This window comes from Platichthys flesus, chromosome 13 (genome assembly GCF_949316205.1).
Source record: "Platichthys flesus chromosome 13, fPlaFle2.1, whole genome shotgun sequence".
Classification (NCBI taxonomy): Eukaryota; Metazoa; Chordata; class Actinopteri; order Pleuronectiformes; family Pleuronectidae; genus Platichthys; species Platichthys flesus.
The window spans coordinates 14,095,726-14,122,833 of record NC_084957.1 but is presented as its reverse complement, the minus strand read 5'-3'; the positions used below and the strand labels follow the sequence as shown (position 1 = coordinate 14,122,833).

Here is a 27,108-nt window from a genome sequence, read left to right as displayed (position 1 = left end):
GGCTTAGCTTAGCATAAAGGCTGGAAACAGGGGGGAGCAGCCTCCCTGGCTCTGTAGTAGCACCATAGACTGTATAAAGATGGATGATATGACTGCTCCCAAAAGATGAAGCCAAATCCCTCCGTTCAGCATCTGATGACTGGCTGCGGTAATAGTTAATAAATCCCATCTAATCCATGTTAATGGATTGGACATGGACGTGCAAGATGGCCGCATTCATATCCAGAATATTTCAGCTTCAGTTCTGGAAAGTAGGAGCAAGTGAAGATGTGTTTATAAAGTATATGTTGCTTGTGTTATCAGCACAATGGCCAGAGTGTATTGATTAATAAATTGTGGTTTTAATAGAGGTTATGTACAAGATTATTTATTTTCTGGATTAGCAAACTGCTAATCTAAGTTACTGAATCTATTTCACTTGTCCTCAGGACAGAGCCAGAATGGCTTCTTCCCCGTTTCCAGTCTAAATGCTAAACTCACCATCTCCTGACTTCTTTTCACACAAAGTATACATTGATCTTTACATCTAACTCCCAGCAAGAAATCAAATAAATGTACAGTGAGTGTAAGAGACCTCTGTGTTGACCCACAGTCACCAACCAATCACATGTCCGACTGAGACAAACATCCATTCAGACTGACATCTACACCTACAGGCAATTTAAAGTTGTCATTAACCTAAGGTGCATGTGGACTGGGGGAGGAAGATGGAGTACCAAGAGAAAACCAACACAGACACAGGGACAACGTGCAAACTCCACACAGAAAGGCCCTGGCCGCTGTTGTGTTGGAATCAATAGTGTGTGTGTGTGTGTGTGTGTGTGTGTGTGTGTGTGTGTGTGTGTGTGTGTGTGTGTGTGTGTGTAGGCCAGTTATACAACATCAGGTTGACTTGGTTTAAAGTGTAATAAGTACTCCTTTTACGTAAGATTAATTGAAAGACAATCCAGAAACCCAGTGAGGAGATGATGATAAAGTATTGTCAGAGCTGGGAGGAATCTGCAACGCATTAGGAGCCTCGCTTGGAGCAGCAGATGAAAGGCTCTGCCCTTATATTAAAGAACTGCTGGGGAGGTGAAGGATTCTCCTCAGGAGAAATCAGAAACACTCTTTTCCCACTGGCGCACTGACAGTAACTCACCGCGCTGTCAATCCATTTTAATCAAATTACTGTGATGTTTCAAATGGTCTATTTTAAAGCTGGGATGACATAACTCTGAGAGATTGCTTGCTTCACATTATGAAAGCTGTTTCAAATCACATGTGCACGATATTTCATCGTTTTTGGAGCTTCACTTTAAAAGGACTGTATATATGACAGAAGATGAGCAGGGAGCACTCTGGCAGCGTCGCACAGCCACAGATGTGAGAAGGAGAGAGAAGCCCGGAGAGCCGTAAATTATTTCTGAATTGGGAAAAAGAGGAAAATGTTTGTTTGCCTTAGCGCAGATGGATCATACTGGAACATCAGGTCGGGGTGAGGGTTTTTCTGATTTCTCTTGAGGTGCTCCGCCTGAGCCAAATGACAGATAATGTTGGAGGAGCTCGTCTCCCGAGTCGAGTAAATAACCTTCAAATAATTAAAAACCTCAAAATATGTTGAGCGGTGATCATTATAAAGGTCAGGGGGGGGGGGGGGGGGAGCGAGCACAAGGGATAGTCTCCAGGAATCTGTCAGAAGTCATGGAAAGCACACATTGTCCTGGATAAGTAGGCGATAGTGTCATTTATCCTGCAGGTGGGCCTTACCATCAAAGCATGGGAAAAAAGAGAGATCATCCCCCGTTTAACCGTGCTCTGTTAAACCTTTCTAGCACGCACGCCATATGTTTTACTCGTCTTCAGCGTCATAAACGTGTTACGGGCTGCGTGGGCACAGAAGCCCGTCCCGACACTGAATCACGGCGATCCCTCAGCTCACCTAAATCTTCGCCTCACTCAGCACCTCAACATGAACGGAACCTGTTTATGTGGCAACGGGGTCAGAAAAGCAAACGTGCCACGGAGCATTGAGAGAAGAGATTTACGAGCCGGATGTCGTGTGGGTCTCACACGATAGTTACACCTAGTATCTGTTAATCTGGTGAGGATAATCCTTATTAGCCCTGAAATAAATAGTTTATTAAAATGGGACGTGTCTGAAGCTCCACCGGTGTGACGGTGAGTTATTTGACCACAAGCTGTGCACCTCACCCCCTGAGGCAAACAAGATCAGGCTGTGCCTCCGAGCATGCTGGGAAGCAGGAAGCGGTCAGCCATCACTGAGGCCGTAAACTGAAGTCGTGGAGTCGGTGGACTTGTTGTACTCTGCACTCTTTTTGGAACCGCTTCCTAATGAGGCGTACTTTACAAAGGCCTCTAACGGACTTTATTAACGATCAAAAAGTCATCGTTCTTATTGTTTTTATTTACCATGCTTCATAGAACAGTAACGAGGCTTTAATAGGGGGCAGCTCTAGGGCAGACGTGGTGGTTGAGCAGAGAGAGAAAGACCAGGATATTGTAAAGCAGGGTTATTAGAAAGTTAGTGAGTCGTTAATAAAAAATTGTATTTCACTAAAACAATCTCATTAATAATAGAATTAAAGAGTTTGTTAAGATACAAAGAATTATTTAGGAGCATATAGCAGGCAAATGGATTCTTCAGGACTCACCAACTGCAGAGTGGAATGCGTGTCTCGCAAATTGTTCATCTAATTGGCTTCCCACTTAGCATGTGTTGGTTAGTGGCCCAGAAAAGTGCCAAGTTTAGTGCCATTTGGACATGTATCACGTTCAATATATAAAAAAAACGAATAAACAGTAATAATCTGCCGACCAAGCTGAACATAACTTCTTCTATGTCCTCGGATAGATAACAACAGGCATCATATCTCTCCCTTCAGATCATTTAGAAAAAAAGAGCAAATTCTGTTACTATAAAATCTTCAATGCAGATTAACCAAGTAGGATGCACTCATAGTTTTGAAAGTCACTCTTCACAATCGACTGTCTAAAACAGCATCCAGCACATAAACATAAAGAACGTGACAGTAGAACTGTTTGAGGAGGACTCACTACTGAGAAGGAATAATTCCGAAGCAGCTCTGCAGCATTAACACAGTACATTCCAAACAGGCATCTTTAGAACGGGCTATGCACTGGTTCCTATAATAAGTTGAATAATAGCATATGAGGAATTTATTCAACATGAATAAGTTATCTAATAAAGCCTTTAGTCACATTTTTCTAAGCTTTATTTAGAAAATGGCTTTGCTGACTTTAAAAATGTAATTTCTCACTGTGACGAAAAGCACTCAAGGACAACTCTGTGTAGTGTGAGAAATGCATGAGTCATACGCACACAAAGCATGATATCTGTCACATGAACATCCTGAGCCAGTATTCAAAGTTTTCTTTTGGTTCCATGGCCAAAGTATCACGTCGGCCTGACGGTTCCCAACATGGCTGGCATGTGGCGAGAGGACCTGACGAGACCGGGGGGGCGAGGGGCAGTTGACTTTCACCAGCCAAGGCCCTCTGCTTGACATCATGTCTTTTAATGAGAAGCAGCTGACTGCAACATCAGCCTCGTACCGGCATTAGAAAAACACATGAAAGTTGGAGCTTTAAACATGTCCAGATTCCTTTTGTGCGCCACGGGCAGAACTCGCCTGCTCGTCAGCATTACAATCAATGGTGCCTGTGATCATCAAGGGTGGAAATGAGCTCTTAGCCTTGGAACACACACACACACACACACACACACACACACACACACACACACACACACACACACACACAAAGGATGATAAACCGCATATTCATTAAATAAACATTGCGGTTTGTGAGCCATTTGTTGGCTTTGTTTATAATGTTTTACATCAACATATTTCTCATAAATAATAACAACTAAAAAATCATATTATCCCTTTGCTAATTTATTTGTGCAATCAATAGCTGCTTCGTGTAGTCCGAGGCTGTAAAAGCTTTTTGCCTCTGACCAGTGATTGCCAATAGAAGCCGTTCTCTCCTGCAGGGTAATCAATTTCATGCTCCTTTTTCAGCTCGGGCCTCGGTTTGATTTGCTCAAGACAACAAATGGTTCAAAAGAACCCCCCAGACCTTGTATTATGAGCAACGTGTGTGTGATCACGATGCAAACAAACAGGTACATTTATTTTTGGGGGGTGTAAAGCAGACGTTGACCAATAGCGGTCCTCCCATGTGGCAGAAGGACACGCTGCTTTCAGACCAGACAGTATATGTTCCAGACACACACTGATGTCTGGAGGGTGTATGTTAGAACCCAAATGTCAAAGTCAGTTGCCCAATACATTTTCCTGAACGTTTCCTGCCAGCTCCCTTTTAAAATCCAGATAATATCCGAGTGAGACGATGTCAACTCATGTGTTCATTTAGCTTCTTCTCCAAAAAACTTTTTTTTGTTCATTATTTTTTATTTCTATATTCTTGATCTCTGCACTTGCTTTGATTCACAAAGATATGACTTCTTTTAAAGTCTTTATTATTATTATTATTATTTTTATTGATATTGTTACAATTATTATTGTTATTATTTGCTGTTTAGGCTAGTGTATATCATTCAATGTTTCTTTTTTGTTTCTTATAAGGAACTCAATGGAGGATTCACAGTAAAAACAGTTTTTTTCATGCTGTTGTTTCCTGCCAAGTCAAATTTTAACAAATTAAACCTGAACTGTCAATGTGCTGGTAACAAAAACACTTTCATTCTGTGGTGTGATTTATACGTCACGTTCTGCCTCCTGCGTGCTCGACCCAGGTGGCACCGCTCTCCTGACTGTTCTGGAAATGTGCCTCTTGTTGACCTGGACAATCTCCTGCTGCATATGTGACTCCACCGACCACATTTTCCATATTGGCTGTTGCTCAATGTGCCACAATGAAAACAATGTGGGCAGAGCAGGTTTTATAACTCAGGAGTTGTTTCCTGGCTGATGTTGCTGATTATAAGTTTACAGAGCCAGGAAGACACATTCTTCTCTGCTCTTTCTTCTGTCACCCAAAGAAGAAGAAGTGTTTACACATCAAATTAAGCCTGTCATCATGTCCTCTTCTACTGTAACAACTTCCCCCTTCATGGAGCCTGTATCATCTTTTTAACACCTTTGAATTACCGTGCTCCGAGATGGAGATGCTGTTTGCCGTGTCTGGTTCTGTGTCTCGAGGAGTCTTCTCTAGTGGCGGGCCGGCAGGAAGAGTCGGGGAAGCTCAAAGGCCTTCCCCTGACAATATCTGTTTCAACATCCTCTGCATGGATTCCGACTGAACTCAACCCCTGACCCCCTTCCCTTGTCCCCGAGCCTGGGCCCTGCCCTCGCGCCGCCGTCCGTCCTCCCGGGTACACGCTGACCTGTGACCTCTGCCCTCGCCTCTGAGGCCCCCGGTTAGCGACCCCGCACACAGACTTCACAGGAGAGAAAGAACCCAAGACGCAAAGTTGCCCCTCATCACTAGTCACGCCCGGGGGTGTGTACTGTGTCGTGGAAAGCTGACACCGGCCAATTTAAAAGGGTCCGCTATTGTAGTTTGAGTTATTATCTATATGAATTTGAACAAATACTTCCTGAATACGGGCTCCTGTAACAGCGGATCGACCGCAGTGATGATAACAAACCAAACTCCTTAACTTCATTAATTAGGAGCGGGTCGCTGGGGTCAACATGTGTTTATTCTCAGGAAGGGGCATTAAGGGGATTAGCGCTAATCAGACGGGATTATAAAACGCCATTACCCAGCTGGATGGTACTTTCCTGCCTGAGCCCTTCACTCTGTCCGCCTGTGGAGGAGGATGTTTGCTTTAGAGAGAGGGATCGTGATAATGACTCCTCTGGTGACGCTCTCTTTGTAAACACAAACACACTGGACCTCTCGCTTACCTTTGACCCGAGCTCGGAGGAAACGAGTCCGTTAGGGAAAGAGTGTTTCAGTGCAGGATGAAAGAAAAGCGTGTGGGAGATGTTTCACGGGGTTAGGTCAGTGGATTTATTGTTGGAGCTTGGATAAGGGTCATCTGGTATTATTCTTTTACAGACTGAGCTTCCATGTTATCGAGAAAATCTTCAATTCAGTTGCTCTGATATAAATCCTCTGTGTGTTCTTCTTGTGACGCTGGTCATTTTTCATACTCTTTTTGCATGGTCTTCTCTTTTTACGACGTAGTCAGTGTTTTTCTAATGTACGTTACTGCATTGCAAAGTATATATACATTTAAATACTGAACTCTTTGTGAACGCAGTTTTGGAAATTTTGTATTTCCCAGAGTATTTCCCTTTTTATGCCACATTTGTACATTCATCTGGCAGCTATGATCAACAGAAGCCTATTGCATTCACTGTTTTTCTGAATTAAAGAGATTATCATGTCAGAACTTATATTAAGTCATATAGATGGAGTTGTTTTTTGCTTTGTGCAGGCCCCTCAAGACTTTGGGATTGTTTGGATGGACAGTGGGACTGTGAACTATCTCTGTAGTCCAGAAACACAGCATGATTTTGTGAATACAAGAGGTTGAACTACTAGTTATCTTGATTTAAATTAGTTTGAACAGTATAAAGCGTTTTTAGATTAAAAGGGTGAATTAGTGTCACCTCGACTAGCTGCAACATTTAAATGCTACTTACATGCTAATCCACCAATAAAACTCTGGAATGATATAATATATTTTCATTCTGCACTATTGGGCATTTACTTCTGATACTTTGAAGTACATTTAGTTCATTATCCACTTTTAGTTATTTTCCCTCTCACTATGTATTAGAAACACTTCTTTCTATTATGGAAGCCAAAAGTATCAGCATTAATTATCAATATGACATTGACGTTATAGTGGAGCTATTGTAGTGTTGTTTTGTAGTTACTTGCTAGATTTTATTTCATTTTTTTTTTAAACAGCTCAGCAGTCGACTTTCATTATACAAACCAAGCCGGTACATTTTCATTTCAGCAAAATATAAAGAAATATATTCCAGGCAGAATTTATAAATTTCCCAGTGGAGCCACGGAGGTGAAGCAAAGCACTGCTAAAAACAAAAGACAGACAAAACAAACACATTATCTGTCTGTCTCAGGATGTGTCTGTGATTTAAATGCAACGTCCTGGTTGTTCTGATTTTTAATCTCCTAACACACACGGATGTATGAAGCTGTTCACTTTGTCAGCCTGTAAAAGAACAGGAGAGCAATACTCCGGCTGTCAACAGGGTCGTAGCTCCAGTGCTTGTATAGCGTGTGGCATGCATGTTCTCAGGTCTGTCCATGTGTTCTGGTCTTCATTAGACTTAGACCGAACATCTTTGTGGCCTGACAGAAAGATCCTTTCATGTGTCCCCTGCCTGGTCCCACTCACCAGAGCCTAACCAGAAACATGCCACTGCCCAGGGCAAGGTCAGATTTCTCACCATACCACAGTATTAAAGCAACATTGCCTTAATGGAGGGGGGGGGGGACACTCTGGTTATTCCTCATCGGTCGAGCAGACAATGTATTCCATCTCATCGTATTGAAGCAAGGCAAATGGACATCCAGTCCATGTGGTAGTGATCTGGAGCCCGGCTCCGCTCGATGATCTCACTGACCTGAAACGTGAATGAGAGTCAAATTTGGAGCCTTTCAAATCGTTCAGGTTACGATCGGTGTCATCTGAAAAAGGGAAAGGCGAGTCCATCCATTTTATTTTTCACCTCATAATTCAACGTCAAACCGGGGATTGTACCTTTCATCAGAGAGGAAATTCCGACCATCCCTGCTGAGGAGGAGTAATGTTACAGTGGTTCCATCAGCAGGGTGACCCATAAAAGTGGCTTAGATTTGATAAATAGCGATGCATGGCTCATTGCGGTGTTAATCTGCGGAACGGGTCCAAAGAGGTCAGAGGAAATGTGTGGGAGAAAAGGGCCCATCTTTGTTGCGCTCCTCTGAAAGAACTCGCTGTGTTGTTCTCAATCCCAATAAAATGGGAGCTAATGTCAACCAGAAGACGGGCAAATATTTAACTGACTGGGATTATTCGGAGAGCCAAATGAATAATATTGTTTTCAGAAATATGCGCTTAAATGTGAAAGCAATATCCCCGGCCTGACTTTCACAATAGGGATGCAATGTCATGCAAAGTGAATAAGCCCTCGCTGGCCTTTGCCATCGCAGAGAAAAGCTCTCATGCTGACGACTTGCCCATTATTTAGTCGCTGCATTTTTTCCCCATCCCTTTCTTTTATGTCCTCGGAGACTTGGATGTCTTGCAACATGCCTCAAAGGAGGATGGAGGCCCTTTTGTTTTGAGGTTTTCACACTTGAGGGCCATGGTATTCGGTGTGTGCGGGGAGAGAGAGAGAGAGAGAGAGAGAGAGATTGAGAGAGAGAGAGATAGAGAGATAGAGAGAGAGAGGACTGTGACAGCCTGAAAAAAGGGAGAGGGGCTGGGCTGGCTCGCACAGAAAAGGGAGCCTTGGCGAAAACACTGGCGTGGCTCCCTAGAAAAGAGCGAAGGGGGATTAGTGCGCGCCGACCAAAAGGAACTAATCTCCTGTGACATAATAGAACTGTACATAAACAACGTCGCTGAGAAGTGAGCGGCGGAGCGCTGGCTGCCTGGAGAGGCTGAGTGTGTGAAAACAAGGGATCGGAATAATTTGTCTCCCGCCGGAGGAGCATTGTGACAAGAGCAGCCTTCACGTCTGAACATCTGGAGAGCAACGTCTTGTCACAAGCACGAACACTCATGAGAAAGAGCGAGAGTGGGGAAATGGGGGGGGGGGGAGAAGAAACTCATAAAAAAGTATCAAATTGATGCAGGAAATCCAAGTGCAAGAGTGAGAAGCAATTAATCGTCAAACACTTACTATTTTTTATCCGCTTTCCCTCTACAAACACTGTTTGCTCTGGTGGATAGTTGAGCAGGACCACAACCCCAGAACATTTGTGTTCATTAAATAAGGTAGCTGTGGGTCAGCGGGTCATCCATTAACCAGAAGATTGGTGGTTTGATCCCTGACTGTCCTTGGGCAAGATACTGAACCTCCAACTTGCCCGTAACAGTTGTGCCGGCGGTGTTTGAGTGATGTGTGATAGATAAAGTGTGTGTGTGTGTGTGTGTCTGAATGGGTGAACTGTGAAGCGCTTGGCGTGGTTATTAAGACTAGAATAGTGAGATTAGGTATGTGAGGATCTTTGGGATCACACTGATCTGCATCGCATATGAGACAGAAATCTTTTTAGATTTACACTCACCGGGAACTTTAATAAGATCTCATGCTGATACTGAGCGGTTCCTCCCTTCGCTCTCTAAACAGCCTCTATTCTTCCTGAGGTGCATTTCACAAGATGTTGGAAACCTTCCTCCTAATGACTCTGCTCCGTGTTAACATGATTGCGTCACATTTTTTCTACAAATTTGTCATCTGCGCATTCACGCTGCCAATCTCTCTGTTCTGCCACATCCCAAAGGTCTTCTCCTGAAGTTCACTGAGCCGACTTTGTGTTTCTCCTGTTGTTGCAGCCTATTTACGTCAAGGCCGGACGTCTTGTGCCTTCTGAGATGTGTGTTTGTGTCTGCTGCTCACTGGATGTTCTGTTGTTTCGCAGCATTCCGAGTAAGAACTCCAGAGACTGTTGTGTGCGTCTGGCACCAACAATCATGTGAATCTTTTCCCGTCATTCTGATGTAATGTGTAGCTCCTGCGCTCCAGTACTGCCGCATGATTGGCTGACTGGGTGATTGCATTAATAAACAGATGCTCTAGTAAAGTCCTTGGTGAGTGTGCGATGAAAGAAGACAAATGAAATCCAATCACTGATCTCTGATGCAGATGTGTGTGAATACATGAGAACAGATATTATTATTATATAGATTCAGCTCAAAACCATTTTTGACAACTGCTCTTCTTTCCATGAAGGTAGAACTCTTATCCTGAATGAAAGTAAAGAACAAACCTCATAACCCCATAACATTGATAAATCAACCTGCACCAAATAAGACACATCCATAGACATATCCGTCCCCTAAATACGACATCCGGATCCATGAATTATCCTTGGGGATATTGGTGAAAGCCATCTACCCCTTTGTGTCGATCATGTGCCAACATTTTAATGGGTTCTTCCTTCACCCGTGTCCCATCCTTCTGCTCAGTTTTGTTGAAATCCGTTGAGTAGTTTTTTCTGCAAACCCCAAAAATAAAAACCAACCAACCAACAAAGTGGTCCTGGATCCTCGCCCTGAGCCGCATCCAGACCAAAATGTAATGGGTTCTCCCTCGACTCACAATACATGCTTCCACCAAGTGTCATAGAAAACGGTTATGTAGCTTTCAAATAATGGTGTAAACAAACAAACAAACAAACACAAACGCTGATGAAAACATAACCCTGGCGGAGGTAGCTTGCACTCAGTAGAGTACAAACCTCTGCCAAGGCCCAATAGTCTCCTTAAAATCCAATCAAGCTGCACCAAATTCCAGATGCTCATAGATACAAGTCCCATAAATGATACGAGAAACATAAAAGGAAAAGAACCGCAGATCACATTCAGTCTCTCTGGTGTAAACAAACTCATTAAAATAAGAAGGATATGACGCCTATTCACTATTATTCACTGTCTAGCTCTGCTCCCAGGATTATTATACGTGTGCTAGAAAAGGCTTTCATTCAACATATGCAAGAAGCCAGCTTGAACTTTTTAACGCAAAAAGTACACAATCCACATATCTACCATAGACTCTCGCAGTGTCACCATGATCTTTATTTTCTTGTAAACATTTCCACTTTTTTCCCTTTTCACATGTTTGAGAGGCTGCAGAGCAGAGGAGGGGATTTCATGTTTTGCCAACACCCAAGTGCTCTGAGAAGCGGGCCGTTATGTTGAGGGGTGCCCGACCCCGGCGACGCGGATTTCACTCGGGGCTGTGGAACTAGATGACCTGTTTATTTGGACTTGCAGAGTGCATGTCTCTGGCTCCCGGGCCGATCAGTGAATTTGCTGTACGCCCACAGACTGCCACGGTGGATGCTGCGGCCAAAATAAGCAACAGCAACTGCCAAACAGCGCTGGGAGGAGAAGCACGTCTATTTACCGCTCGCCGCCCGCGTCAATTAAACAAACAGCGGAGGGAACTGATTAAGGATTATTTTATTACTTAGCAGTTTGTACAGTTTCTACCATGGAAAAATAACATGTAACATAAGACTGTATTTACAATTCAATTTTTACAAAATGTCTTTACAAGATTTTTTTCTGCCGGTTCAAAAAGGTTTCGAGACTAAAACACACAGAAACATACACATTCACACACATCCAAACCAAACTTTGTAATACACACATAAATAAATATAGACATTCACTGACTGCTCCACGACAAATATTTCTACAGCCAAGAACATGTACAATTCATCGTTTCCACACAAGTTATAATTTCATTAATAAACATTACATATTACTCCCAATATAGTTCTTTGTTAATCTGTTAATGAAATATTGCTAACATATTGAAAAGAGGTCACACTATAGACATTATTCCATGCCAACAGAACGCTAATGGTCGTCATGCAAAACCATCACGAGCTTTCAATTTGAAGCAGGTAATTCATTTACAGTTCAAATAAGAAAATCAAATGTACTACATGCAACATACTACATGAAATATTCTGGGTTAGACAACAATGACTTTAATTACATTTTCCATCAGTACTGACTGTGTGCCTAAGCGCCTCTTTAAAGGGTAACACAAAATAAATAGATGACTCTCTACTTTTCTTTCTTCATGATTGAACTATTGGTTTTACGTTTGGGGCTTTTCCTACCATCCACGTTCAAGCATCTTCAAGCAGGTTGCCTAAGTAATTGTGTTTCAAATTGCCTGTCATCAAATCCAATTAAAATGTTTAATATCTTTATGCCGGGACACAACATTTAGTTTGGGGATTCCTGGATCTGGATACTTTGACCTGGACTTTCCTATCTCCTTGGTGATTTCGCCGTGCAGACCAACCCGTCACCATGTGCCTTGTGTCAGTCAAGAGAGAGGGGTTTGATAGAGGGAGAGCTGATGTGTTGTGGAGCCTGGAGAGGATGGATCCATACATCACAAGCTGGGGGAGGTCAGTTCATGGTCTGGTGCGCTGTGTTTCTGTCTGGTTCCATACATTCCTTCCCCGACAGACTGGAGCAGAGAGCCGATGATACGTCTCCCGACTGGGGTTTGCCTCGACTTGAAACTCAGTGTCTCTCTACCGATGGCTTCTGGTGATGAGAGTGATGCTGCCGGAGTCTGGGTCCTGGAAAACGATTAAAAGACATTCAATTTCTTCAGCATAAATGTGCTTGTTGTCTCGCTGCATCTAGACCTGTTATCTGGGTCAGAACTACTATTTACATCCTCTCTTTTTGCTGAGCGAAACACCCAAGGTTCTGTTTAATTGTCATAAGAAATCTTGTTGCATAACGGATGAGAAGCATCTGCAGCCGATTTTTGGGGCAATTTGAGTTCAGCAAGAACAAGCTTTAAACTCTGAAAAAGCATCACCTTATAAAGTTAATGTGGTGAACCTGACAGGAAACAGTCCGCGATACATCCAGGAGACAAAAAGCAACATTATCTTATATTAATGTATTTTGGAAACCTGATTAATGTAGGATTCATATTCACTCGCTTATTAACTTAATTTTGGTCTCCAGTATGGCAAATATCCGTTGGTTAAGTTGCTAGATTCTTTATTTTTTTAAACCGAAAACAGCCTTTCACAGTTAGAAACAATGCTAATGTGGCCACTGACCAAAACAGTTAAGTTGTATGCCAGTAAATAACAAAATCAGTGAGCCAACAGACATCACATTGGCTCCGTTGAGCTTTTGGCATCTAATATTCTGCTATTTTACTGGTAGTAATGAACCAGACTATTTCTTGGCTCGGAGCGCTTTCCAGGCAATGTGTTTATTAGTGAGCTTTGAGGAGCCGGTCAATAGATTTTTTATTATTGTTGGACACAGGTTAGCTGTTTCCCCTTGATTCCAGTGTTTATGATAAGCTAAGCTAACTTGCTGCTGACTGTAAGCCTTGTATTGATGGCTCAGATGTGAGAGTGGCAAGGAAACAAATAAGCATGTTCACAAAAATGTCAAAATATTCCTATAGGTTACATAGAAAATCGACAGTATGCTGTCAGCACCCTATTTACATAAAAGCTACATAAATGAGCCTTTAGTGAGTTTGATATAGCACCACCAGGTACCATGATATCAAAAAAACAACTCAGGGCCATTAATAAAAATATATTCGTTCAAAAAAACAACAACATTATTTTCTCAAATTGTTTGACACAGCATCAGCCGATAGGGGATATGTACTTACGGTGTTGAATGGCCGGTAATATGTTTGGAGTCTGGAAGGTCTTGACAGTGGCAGGACCTTCTCCTCCGGTTGTTATGACTTGCACCTCCAGTCTGTAGTAGGTGGACGGCCGCAGGTTGGACACCACGAGCAAGTTATGATCCTGCCGAGAGAGGGGGGGGGGGGGGGGGGGATGCAATCAGCTGGAATACAATCAAGTGTGCTTTAGAATCTGACAGGACGGGGATCGGAACGGGCTGTTCGACCAGGGGAGTGTCGGCTGCAGAGAGCTCGTCTTTGCACAAGCCACAGACAAAAACAAAGACTTTGTTTTCATAGGGCTCGCTGTCTCTCCTCTCCGCTGCCAGCTTGATAAAGTGTGCGGTGGGTGGTTTTATTTATAGACGAGCTCCAGAGGCTGGGAGGTGCAGATAGGCAGAACGCGCTGTCGATGGAGCAGATTATGTCAAAAGAGCGGCTTTGTTTTCTCGCGGCGCTCGCAGAGGATAAAAGAGGAAGACGTGAAGGCAGATGAAAAGGTAGAGGAGGAGAACTTCCAGCAGGACACAACACTTCCTCAGATCTATTCCTGTGTCTGTCTACACTGCTTATCACAAGACTCATGCAAAGAGGCCACAACAGTGTTATCCCTGGATCACCCTCACCTCTGACAGATGCTGTGAAATGAAACGCTGCAGATAGAACAGACTTTCCTACTGCAAGCCAGACTCTCCTGACTCTATATGACAGCGTATGCTCCTTGCGGTGCACTGAAACGTATTCAATGTGTCAGATTTTTAAACAGTCTTCACTCTATGACTATTAAGGGACTTAAAATAGAAAACCAAAACTCGTTTTAATAACAACAGACTTACTGGAGGCAGGATCTGGGACTGCGAGATGATGCTGTTGGGGAGGCTGTTTTGCCGGCTCTCGGTGGTGATCTCGGCCCAGGTGACCTGGAAGCCTGTGATTCGCTGATTGGGAGCCACTCGGGACACGCGCCACAGGAAGTTGCCGGTGACGTTTCCCTCGTTGATGGAGAAGGAGGCTGTCAGGTTCTCCGGCTTTGCCAAAACCTTTGGAAGCCCCGGCGCTATTACGGGAAAATTAGCGTTGAGAAAAAGGCCCATAAGTGTATTTTCCTAAGATGTCAAACTGTCTCTAATATTACCAACCTGTCAGCCAAGAATGAGATAACAATCAAAATACAACAATGCTTAGGCGGCTGTATATGAGAACGCATGTGTCTGAATCAGTAGCTGTAGGGGTAAGTTAAATGTTGGAGCTGGTAAAATGTCTGTCAAATGGTTGACTGATCCCATGAGAGACCTCAGCAGGAAAATGTTCAGACGATTCAGCGATTGAGTTTGACGGTGTCAAACAAGGAGGTTGAGATTTCACCCCTGTCCGTGGCTGGTTGGTTTGTCAACATGATTACACAAAGAACACGGAGCCTATTTCAACAAAACTTCAGCGTTCATGAAAGAAATCTGTGCCAAAGAAATTTTGGCACAGATGTGGAAAAACAGGTTGATCCGGGAATCACTTGCTATATATTGCGAGAGACGATTCTAAAGGCATTTTTTTAACATCTTCACCAATGTCCCAGGATGTTATTAATCGAAATAAACAAAACAAAACAGGAACATTTTGGGACTGATGTCAATGAGTGTGTCAAATTTGGTGCTTGAAGGTAAGGGGACTAATGGAGGAGGTACAGCATGTGCTCTACCTGTGCTATTCTTATATTTAGCACGAAATACAGTGTTGACACCCACATGGATCCATTTAATGGCTTTCAAGTGTCCCCCTCCTGAGCACTCACCTCCCTCCCCCGGGCAGGGGATGTGTTTGTGAGTCTTGCTGCGGATGGTGGCACAGGACGGCGTGAGGAAGGTGGTGCTCTCATCCTTGGCGCGTCTCTTGGACTTCAGCATGTGAACGGTGACTTTGTACTTGCAGGAGAACAGCAGGCCCGGGAGGTTGATGTAGTTCTCCTGCACCAAGAAACACATTATTCAGCCTCTGATGACTTTGACATGTCACCCGGGTCAGGTCCCATGGAGCTTCAGAGATAATTAAATACACAGCGCCGCGGCAGATCACATTCCCACTCAGGCCTCAGGAACATGCCCCACATTACAGGACCACTTTGAACGCTCACATGGTACGGGTTAGGTCGCTATTCTCCTGCTCAAACTGCAATATAAATGATTTTTTACAGCTCCCAAATGCAATAACAAGGATGAACTTAATTAAGAAGCTGTAACCAAAGTGGATTCATGTGCAATTTGAAGGGGAGAGCGGCCTGTAAATCCATGTTCATAAATTTTGAACTGCAGTTTTACAATTTACACCCACTTCTAACTTTCATTATCTGTTGATCTGGACCGAAATCACATTTCTCGAGTCTTTTTAGGGAAACAAGGGGAAAAAAGAGTCTCACTGAGCAGTGGGTTTACATCTTGCATTTGTAATAAAGAGGTTCTACATTAATAGGCAGTCCTCTGAGAAAAAAACTGTGTGTATATTCCCTCTGATATGAAACAGCTTTGATTAAAAGTGAATGAGGCGCTGTGTGCTCACATAAAAGCACAAGCCTGGAGTCTTTCCCAGTGATCTATAGAAAATGGATGTATATTTCCTAGCAACCAGAGCGTCGGTCCCCAAAGAATGTGTTGATTGCCAGGCCTCTGCCATGCTGCATCAGCCCGGGCTCAAACTGTTAAACCCCCACACCCAGATCTCTCTTGCCGCACCCCCCCACCGCCGCACCCTACAGGAAAGACCCACGCAGAAGCATTACTAAGGGCTGCTGGACATGAATGATCCCCCATTCCGGGAAACTTTTTTTTTTTTCAGCAAATGCGTTTTATTGGCCAAAACACCACACGACTGACTCATAATATTAAAAACAAAAGCCAGTGATTTGCCCTGAGCAGGTCCAGCACACCAAGGGCTCTCTCTCTCTCTCTCTCTCTCTCTCTGCAGAGTTGTTTTCTTAAGAGGACAAAAGACCAGCCACGTGCTTTGCATGGCACAGAGCTGCTGATCGAGTCGGAAGGTGTGAAACGTTTCTCGGTGACTAACCTGCGTGACAGATTTCTCTGGTCCTCGGGTCTCGTTGTGGCTGCAGTACTCCGGCATCCACTGGACGTGGTAGCGACTCACTGAGGGATCTGGAAACAGGGTGGATGAAAAGAAAGAAATGTCACATAACAGAGACACAACCTCAGTATTCAGATCCAATACTTAATTTTGACTCAAAAGTCCATTACATCTCATGACTGATTTATCGGCTGGCCAATAATATCGAGCCTTTCACAAACGTACCAGTATCTTTTACAGAATAAACAATTGAGAAAATAAAAATGTGCATTTATGTTAAAATTTTACTAAAGAAATTGCATTGGTTGTTAAATCGTTGTAGGAAAAAAAGTTGTCCCTAATATCTATAAGGACATCCACCCCCAAAAATCCATATTGGTCAATCTCAATTGACCGGATCAATTCATAATTTGGTATTTGGAATCTCAGAATTTTCTTTCCTAGTTCAAATGTAAAACCTGCTGTTGGAACTATTTCAGTTGATCCATGAAGGACGCTCCATCTAGGTAAAACATGTCTTAGATTCCCCATACTTAATACTCAATTGATCCAAAATCAATAGGTTAATCAATTGTAAAGCTGCCTATACATTGCGATGTATTGAGCAGGCAAAGGTTGGATCTAACTCTGCTATTTGCAAACTGTTGGGCGGTTTAATTTGACAATGATGCATCTTTAAGGTCATCTATGGTTTTGCATGTGAACTCCTACAAAGAAACCATTAACAAGTGGGTGTGGTTCATTGGAAAGATAAATCAAACATTTGATTCTCATTGGAAATGTCCTTGGAAAATTATCAGCAATTTTCTGTTCGAACCCAACTGAGCCCGAGAGAAAACGAACCAAGCTCGAATACAACCCGGACCCAAATATGATTTCAGAGTTTTGGTCTGAACCCGGCCTGACCCTTCTGGAGCTTCGGGTTTATCCTGGTAAACACACTCTCTTTAGATTAAGTGCATCGTGATGCCAAAGGAATATGATGTAACTACTTCAGTGATCAAATAAATGTCATGGAGTAGAAACGTCTGCTGATCTCCCTCTGGAATACAGTGGAGTTAAAGTATAAAGAAGGGTTTCATACTTTCAATATATAAGTACATTACTTGATAAAATATTTTTAGTAACATTCGACAGCTGAACCCACAGAAAATGAATCTGACATCAATAGACAATCTGACAGACTGACGTGATTCACTGATATCTGTAGCTCACAGATTACAGCACTCCCTGAGATCTGCTGTCACGGTTTCCATTATTGATGATCAAGATAACTCTGAAAATAAAAAAACTTGAGATTGAGTCCTTCTTTATCTTTGTATAAACTTATCAACATGATTTCCCTGCTTCTTAAACCTTCCCTTTTCCTCGCTGAAGGTTTTCTAATTCTCAAACTTTTCTGCTTCAACTTTAAGGATTTATATTTCCCGACAGTGGAGTCTAGCCGCTGTGGTCATGCTGGGACCAGCTCACTCTCTCAGCTGCGGACTCCAGCAGCAGCATTCGCCTCTTTACTATACAGTAGCTCCTCATGAGCTCATCGGAACTGTTTATCTGCCCATCACCCTCATCTTATGTTACCAGATTTATTATTCATTCAACTGAGTTGCTTGGATATGTGGAATACTTCTCCGATTAATAATTGAGTTATGCTGTGTTCACCCCTCAGTGGGGGCCTGCGTTGTAGTGGGGAGATAAAAGGGGCCCTTTGAAGGCTTAGACACAGATCTGGCACTTGGAGCCCCTGAGCTCTTTGGAAGCAGAAGAGAGAAATTACAGGGAACCGGGAAATCGGGAAAAAATAAACAAGATATGTTTAGCTGGATCTCATGGAGCGGGAAGGTGGCATGTAAAACAAGAAATAGGACATGGAAACCAGGTAGAGAACAGGACCTCAGCAGTGTTCGATAAATCATGACTGGAAGCGCGCCTCAGAAGTGCCGCCACCGCCGGACTGCTGTCTATTGTCTGCGTGCTGGGCCGACAGTGATATATTATCTGAGCCGGTGTACTGTAAAGGTTCTCTTTCGTCCGCTGGAGACGGTCCACAGGCCGCGGCTGTTTTGGATCACGGAGACAACGAGTGAGAGTTTAATCATGGTTCGGTTAACCTGTCCCTTCTCCCCGTCACACAAACCAGATGTCCAGAGACTCCAGCTCTCCGGGCCATCTGTGTTTCTCTATGTTTACAGTAGTGGAATGCAGGTTGTCAGAGTCAAAGCCAGGGGTCATCCCTCAGAGTGGCAGTGGCACACACACACACTCACTGCGGACCGACGTCGCAAACAAGAGACGCAGCTGGACGGGGCTTCTGGGTGCTCTGCAGCAGTGTGATTTCCCCGGCCGCGCTCCATCCCCCTCAGCATCACTCAGCTCTAGGAGTCCAGGCCAGCCTCGCAAAAAGCTCTGGGCTACCCCCCCTCGCTCTCTCTCCTTCTGATTCAGCAGTTGGTGTCTCACCAGGCCTCTCCTCCAGCCAGCGTTTGCATTCTTGACTCTAAGATGTGGAGCTTGGCTTGGGCGATGACATATATTAGTAACATAACATAGACCAGGGAATGGGACTTGACAGGATACCCTGAGAGCATGGCTCTCAAGGTTTCCATATTTCCACTCGGGTATTAACATAAGGGTTGGGGGAATGGACCCCGCTGGGACAGGCACTCCTATAGGCTTTAACCCCTCGCGGTGCTGCAACCCGCGGACGTTTCTGTTCCCTATGACATCAGGTCTTGTTAAACAACGTGGGCTGCCTCGGCACTAATGCACGGGCGAGGATCTATTAAACGCAGCTGTCAATAAACCCCATCACATGGCTCCGTCTCTTTCTGTTTATTGTTCTTGACTAAACGGTGGCTCCGCTCTACCGGGCTGTGTGCCGCTTTACACCGACTCGCCCGGCACTCACATTACCCTGCGTTCACAGAGACACATTGTTTCACTGATTTCATTTACACCATCTGATCCCGAATTTGTAAAAGGAATCCTTTGCTGTTTTGGGTAACTGAGATTCAGTCATAACACTTTGTTACGGCGCACATTAGTCATAGAGTGATTGATGGGCATAATGGGGTGCTAATTAGATTCTACCAAAGGTGTAAATCAATACAGGGGCACGCATACCTCCCCGGTTTTTCCAGTAGACACGGACCTGCAGCTGGCCATCTTGGTAGAAGGGCGTGCCCACCTCCAGAGGGCCGGAGGGGCGTTTGGTCAGGGTTGAACCAAGAGGGGATATCTCCTCCTTCTTTGACTTGAGCACCGATTTAACTGGGAAGAGAAAAGGAGATATGTTGGCTGCTGTAGCTAAGACACAGTGACTGTGTTGTGGCAAAAACTCCACGGCATGGTAACAAAAACACACAATTCGATCTTTGTGAAATCACAGTTACAGCACGTTCTTTATACGCACAGATCTGGTGTGATTTGCTGGGTACACACAGCACTGACACTGCCAAGGTGAGAGGTTCAATTCCCCCAAGGGCCGCACGCGCTTACAACGTTCACAAATGTAGCACTGGCTCGGTCTGTGCTTCCTAAGCGTGCAGCAGCTCTCCGCATGAATGCAGATGTGTTGTCAATGTACCTTGGCTATTCCTGCTTCCTGGAACCTTCAGAGTGATTGTTTGCCCGAAGACTCTGTAATCTGGCAAAATTCTGCTCTCAAGAAAAACAAAGAATATTGGAATCCGCTACGTTGGTTGAGCCAATCCCATAAGGGTCTGCAATCACAAATCCGCAGCTGCATCCAGGTTTTTGTCTGATTTCAGGAAGTGCATGACCCTGCATTTGACTCATAATTGCACCTACTGCGCTTGGCTGTCACTCATCCTGAGAGGAGCCTTAATCAAAACTAAAGTGCTCTGGCTTAACGTATTCTGCAAACGACATGTGCGTACTGTAGATTTAGAATAACAGGACTGTCTGTCTTCAGCCACGTTAGCGGCTCTGAGGCCATGCAGCCACATGCTTTGAGCTAAAACGCTGATGTCTGTGTTAGCATGCTTGCCCTGGCAATGCTAACATGCTAGTGTTGACCACTTTTTATTAGCATGCTAGCAATAGCACTTAATGCTAAGTGCAGCTGGTACTGATGGAAAGGTCATTAGTTTAGGGGTGTTGGGTGATTGATAAGCTTGTGGGGCCTGGTAGATGGAGATGAGATATACACTTCTTTTTATACACAAGTGCCGTTGGACTCTCTTCTTCTCAGAAAGTTTGATGTTAATAACAAATGTGTTGCTTCTATTTTGGTTAAGTTATGGGTCAGAATGTTTGTGGAAAATGGGCAACACCGGCCTTTCGGCTAACAACCTAAACAGGTCTACCAGGACACTGCTAACAGAGCATGGTGAAGTGGACTGCTGAATATCAAATATGGCATAGAGAGCCTAGAAGATGGCCCCCTGTCCTGGAAGCATTGTTCTCATTTAGGCTTTGGGTTAGGTCATAAACCAAAGTACTGGCTAAAGTTTCCTCAGGAGTTGTACATTGAGAAGCCTAACAGTTACCAACTTTAGGTCTGACGCTCTGGCCTATGTACTTTCTCCATGAAGCTCAAAATCCATCCACACCCCATGTGGCCCTAATGAATCACACAATAGCAGGGGTAGGTCACCTTGAACAGTGGACCCAACAACTCACTAGGTGGAGGTTTCAATAAGCTGCAGAAGTTGGTCAGAGTTGGTGTTGAATATTTGAGGAAAGTTCCCACAAGTCAGTTATAAATAAAGAAGCCTCTTGAATGAGAGGCCAGCTGCCCATGTTCACTTGTGCAACTCCTGAAGGAACCATGACCTGGATAACGGAGAAACTTCACAGATACAGGACAAAGGGACATTTTTACATTATGACCCTAGAGGAAAATCAGGGGATCAAAATTATTACAAACAGACATAAAGGAAACTAATGCCTCTACCTCAAATCATCGCAATCCATGGTTGTCAAGACCTTTCCTTTAAAAGCCACAAATGGCAGTGTTACAAGTCAACGTCAGGGGATCTCCCCCCAAGTGTTGAGGGAACCACAAATGTCTGCATAAATATTTAAAGAGAATCTGTCCAATATTGGTTGAAATATTTCGGTCTGGATGAATTGACTGCCTGACAAAGACTTTTAAAAACAAGTTTGACAGCTGAACAGAATAGTAGCACCAGTGTTTACCTGACTCATTATTCTGGCCGGTGCTGAAGTGGAGAGAAGCCTTGGAGCTCTTCAGCCGCACCTGTCCCCAGTACGTGACAGCCTGCAGCTCCACAGTGTAGCTGTTGTTCTGTTGAAGTCCCTCCAGATCCACCCAGCTCTGAGCCTGCGACAACAGAAAACACTGGGAAGTTGGCGTGTGCGTATGTTACCACACTGTCACTCGAGCCTCCCTTCTGAGCCCCGTCACTGTCCCGCTCCTGGTTCCAGCTCTCAGCCCGGGCCAACTCGGGGCCTGTGGGAAAGCCTCGCTTATTGAGAACACATGTGGTGCTGAGGAAGGCACCGTGGCGAAGAGATAGCCTTCAGGGCCTCGTGAGGGAGCCATGTTATCAGAGCCTCCCAGGGCTTCCTCGCTGTGTTTGACTTGCAGCATTCCACCATCAGCGTGAGCTTGATGAGTTCTTGTTATTGACTGTGCGTGTTTTGACATTCCTCTGCCAGCAGGCTGCTTTTAAACCCCCAAGGTGCCAAAGTGGAAACCAGTAGTACATGTATCAATAGGTGTCTGGTGTCTCCCACCTCTATCTCCCCGGTGCCACATCTGCAACGCATTTCAAAAACTAATTCAGGAGAAGACTTTATAGAGGTGTGTGTGCACTGTCTAGACAATATGTCTTTCAGCTCCGCTCTCTAATGAAATATACTCACAGATACCAAGCCACAGGTATGTGCCATTAGGTCACATGTTACTGGATATATTGTGGCTTCCAAAACTTTTAAACACTCATTTTATTCAGCCATGTGAGGATTTATGAGTAATAATAATGTATCTTTAAGGTTAATTTGATGTAAATGTGTTTCTATGACTGCTTCAATCTGAGATAGTGCAAATATACTTGTCTTGTTTTTTTAATGGAGAAACAGAAACCTTATTTACAGTACTATCAAAATGTTGTTCTGTGAGATTAGGAGTCAGGAAGAATAACTTTGTAAGCTCTTAACTTGCCTGTTTGTTTGAGCATTACCAAACCAAATTACTGTGTATTTACCCTTCCTAGGTGATCCCAAGTGTCGGGGGGGGGGGTACATGTCCCGGACAAAAGACCCTGAAAGCTCTTCTTTCCGGCCAGAGAAAATACTTGAGAATGTTTCAATATCCAAACTAAACTGTTCCGAGGGATAATGACAATAGGAATCGAGAAGAGGAACATTTTTCTTGGATGTTGTTCAGCTTTTGTATCCTGTTTTACCGAGTCTCCACTTGACTTAAATACACTGTATCAAGTAGAAGATAATAGGTTGGGGGATTGTGTGTGTACTTATACTTATCACCACTTGACTTTAAAATTACAGAGATTTATGTTTATAAGAAACAAATAAGAAAATAAACCAATACCATTTCTTTTTTTAAACTGCAAAAACTGAGTAAGAGAAAAGGAAAGTGCCAAAATACCAAATGAAAAATATGAAGAATACAAGATGAGATATTTAAGAAACGCAAATACACAAATCGTAAGTTATAACTATAAAAAAGGACTATTTTCTTCTAAAGCTTGACAGTGCGTTTAAGGGTTCTTTCATTGCTGTAAGTGACCAAAACCATGGAAACCACAGTCGCTAAGACAGGGTGAGAAGATTACCCCATTGGTGGTCTTTCTCCTCTTCTTCTTGGACGGCACCGTGGACTTGGTGGGCACGGTCCAGCTCCAGAACACTTTGTAGTGGTGAATGGGGATGTCGGGCTCCTCCGGCAGGGTCCAGTTGAGCCGAGCCGTCACCAGGCCCTCGTCGCCCAGCGTCACGTTGGTGACACGCAGGCTGGTGGGGCCGGGGGGGGCGGACGGATCTGAGGATAAAGCGGCAACACAGAAATATTTTTGTACATCTGTGGACATTTAGGGAGGAAGGCAAGGAGGGTCTCTGGTTCTTGTACACGACAAATCTTGGGCCGAGGCGGTTTCCTTTGAGGGTACAATTTCAGGTTGAGTGTATCACAGGCTAAAGATACCTTTCACCACTCGTGGGTTTGCATTGCCGTTGAGGAGGGGGGGGGGAGCGGTGTGACACTGTGTACACTAATTAGTCCTCCATTGACAATCTGCCGTGAGATGTTATGACAGGTGTCATGTCACGTCCATGACAGCGTTCAACAGGACGGAGAGCGCAGGTCAGGGGTTAACAAACACATGCTGCTCACTTTGGCTCCGCGCTCAGCATTCCTGTACGCTAACTGTGTGTGTGTGTGTGTGTGTGTGTGTGTGTGTGTGTGTGTGTGTGTTTGCGTGTGACTGGATATGCGTCCCCACACACTAATGCTGGTTCTGAGCCACTACGTATGTGCTGCGACCCAGCTGCTGGTTGCAGGAGGACAGGCAGGGCCACATGCCAGACACCAGACCGGAGGGAATAGGCCTGTAATGAGAAAATGATTCACGCCACAGCCCAGTTGGCTCGCCTCTCCCCGTGCCCTCTTCCACCCGAAAACACATTTAATCCGGTCCAATAACACAAATTGGACACATCGGGCTCTGCATACCGGCTGACATTGGCCGTGCAAGATAAATAAGCGTCCGACTTTTACAAATTGCTCCTTTAAGTATAGTAGTGCAAAATTGCAATCAGATGATATGGCCGGGCTGTATAAATAACAATGGTATGACCAAAAATGGCCAGGAGCTCATCAAGTCCATGACGGCTCCCATCAATCTATCAGCGGTCTGGCACTTATTGGTCTGATTGGAGATCAGTTTTCATCCCGATAGCAGAATGCTTCTCCCCACCTGGTATCTGGATCTGCCTGCCAGCCAACCGCAAAACCCTTGGGAGCAAACATATGACGAAGGATTGACAGGACAGGTCGACATGTGCACGTACACACGCACCGAACTCTATACTTTCAGGATTTGGCACAGGTTTTAAGTATTTGGCAGAGCATGGTTCATATTTAAGATCTCTGCCAGAGTTTCAGTGGTAAACAACTTTATCTTAATTTCAAAGTTTCTTGCAACCTGGTGAAAAAATGTACAGTGGTCCATGTGTGGTGAATTCAAAGCTGCTACCTCAGCCATTTCAATTTCTTCATGTTGCACAAAGGGTTCTGCCTCTGATGCGAACAAAAAAAAGAGCTCTGTATCTGATGCAATCTAGACAAAATATCATATTCACAAACCTGTAATCCCTCGGAACCACATGACAGTTGGCCATAACTTTAACAAATGCCATCTGTGAGACAACACGTGTATTTAGCGTCATTTAACACTGAAAATACAGGGAAGGCGAGCTGAGTGGTAACACAGAATGGCATCAGAGCTCACCCTCGCTAATCTGTGGCTGAGATCTGAAGGCTGCCTCGGTTACGTCACCCCCTCTCGAAGCAAGACAACACTTGCATTCATTTGAAACCTGCAATATCCTGACTAATTCAGACATATTACATTTTATAGGAGTGTAAAGAGGGGAAAACCCTTCCTTTGAAGACATAACTGAAGATCTGGTTGCACCACCGGGAAGAAATGCTCTGCTCACCCAGTCGCTCCTCGTTACTTGGATTCTACTTGGCATTGACAAGAATTTTTCTATTTAGCACAGTGAGTCAATGTGTGGGGATGAAATAGTTATTCACAATTTATCTGTGATAAAGTGATAAATGTGTATTTGGCTTAACAATGATCAGTTAGCCTCAGGTAAACAGAGCACTTGGGGTGAAAAGCTTAGAAGTGGAGCACACAAAAAGTGTCCTCTGTTCATGCTTAAAATATGTGTTTCAGCTCTCTAAAGAGGTGCAATGTGAACCAGGGGAATAAAAAGTGTCATTTCTGAACAACAAAATGCAAAATAAGTACGGATAAAATGCAAATGTATTATTCACCACCCAGAATTAAGCTTGAATTGACAGATAAGACGTCAGATCAGGTCTAAAAAGTCTTTGCCAAAGGCTCCACCTGTTCCAAGGTCTTAACCATAACAAATGGAGGGCAGTGGGTGTCAAACAGGATCTTACACACAAAGTAAGGCCACACACACACACACACACACACACACACACACGCACGCATATGTACATAGCAGACACAGACCTCTGGAGGAGCGGAAGTGTTTGCTGGGCGCAGTGAAGCCGCGGGTCCCATGGACATTGACTGCAGCCACTCTGAACTGGTACCATCTGCTGGCTCTGATGTCGGCCAGTTGGACGCGCTCCTCTGTGGTCTGAGGGGACAGATGGGGAGGAGAGCAAACCACAGGGGTCAGGGTTCATGCAGGGTCACAGCCCCACGTGAGTGTGGCTCCACATCAGTCATCTGTGTGAGTTTCTCTCTGCCAGGACTTTCAAAGACACTGCGGCTGTGAGGAATGTGAAACCGCGTGCAACAGTCTGTCGGCGCGGTGCAGCACTTCCACAGCTGTAGCATGTGGCCCGGCTGCTGTGAGACAACTCCCATCAAAAGACTGACGCATTTTAGTTATCTTACTGCTCTGCTACAGGGTTTCACATGTAGATTCCTACCTGTGCCACCGTGTCCCACTCGGTGGCATCGTCCTCGCTGGGATGGATGCCATAGTTCCAGCGGCGCTGCACCACATAGAGGACGGGCTCCACGGATATGTTAAACTTGGACGACCAGCGGATATCCAGCTGACCCGACGGCTGCTCCGAAAACACCAGCTCCTTCCTCGGCTTCAGTGGAACTCCTAGAAGTGCAGACGAGGAAGAGGGTAGCGCAAAAGGCCGTTAGCCACCGTACGAATAAATGAGTGATGAACTACGACATGAAATTTGTTGTTTTCCTCTCAAGTGTGAAAGCAAAGTGGAAAGATAAATGACAGCATCCGTGTAGCGCAGATACAGGTTTGAAAAATGAGACATGACCTCACCGTGATTTAATACATGCAGTGGGTCAACAGCATCATCACCCTACTGTGACAGATTGTGATATTTCATGGCCGGAGCGATGTATTTTATTAGCCGTGCTTCTTAGCGATGATACACATAGTTTGTATTCAGGTATGTGAGATTGCATACACAACGTCTCTCTCTTTACCCTCTTGCACACGCAAACTACACAAGTGCAAAAACACGTGCCCGTATAGGCTTAGTGTGTTTGCATCGTTGCACTCCAGCTTCAGCCTTTCAGTCGAAGGTCGACGTGGCCATGTGCAATAAATTTGAGATTTATAAAGTGCAGGATCGGGCCAAACACTCAGCCAAGTCAGGCCCGCCTCTCTCAAGTGAATTTATCGCACTGGAGACGTAGTGAGTTGTTGATTGAGCGTCGGGTACAGCGATAATGAGATGGAGATTGGAAAAGTGAGTTTAGAAGTACAGGAGGAGGCTGAATACATCCCACAATTCTCAATAAATCGCCTCACACTTCAGACAATTACGCCGGGCCACTGTCGGCGCCGGGCTGCCCACCATCGCTCAGCGTTTATCAACTGCACCGACGCCGACCAAGGCTACTGCACAGCCTGTGGGTAAACACCATCAGGACTGCGTTGTGTATGCAGGGCA

General features: G+C 44.5%; 1 protein-coding gene across 1 annotated transcript in view; it reads right to left on the bottom strand.

Annotated features, from left to right (window-relative positions):
* Positions 1-11,131: 11,131 nt before the first annotated feature.
* Positions 11,132-27,108, bottom strand: part of LOC133966842 (anosmin-1) — a 41,584-nt gene continuing 25,607 nt past the window's right edge. Inside the window, exons 5-14 of the mRNA XM_062401878.1 lie at positions 26,104-26,288; positions 25,676-25,805; positions 23,240-23,445; positions 21,618-21,762; positions 19,578-19,724; positions 16,437-16,525; positions 15,172-15,343; positions 14,219-14,439; positions 13,365-13,506; positions 11,132-12,291 (exon numbers count right to left, since the gene is read on the bottom strand). Of these exons, the coding sequence (XP_062257862.1) occupies positions 12,233-12,291; positions 13,365-13,506; positions 14,219-14,439; positions 15,172-15,343; positions 16,437-16,525; positions 19,578-19,724; positions 21,618-21,762; positions 23,240-23,445; positions 25,676-25,805; positions 26,104-26,288 (1,496 nt within the window). The 3' untranslated portion in view covers positions 11,132-12,232. The remainder of the gene's footprint in view (positions 12,292-13,364; positions 13,507-14,218; positions 14,440-15,171; positions 15,344-16,436; positions 16,526-19,577; positions 19,725-21,617; positions 21,763-23,239; positions 23,446-25,675; positions 25,806-26,103; positions 26,289-27,108) is intronic.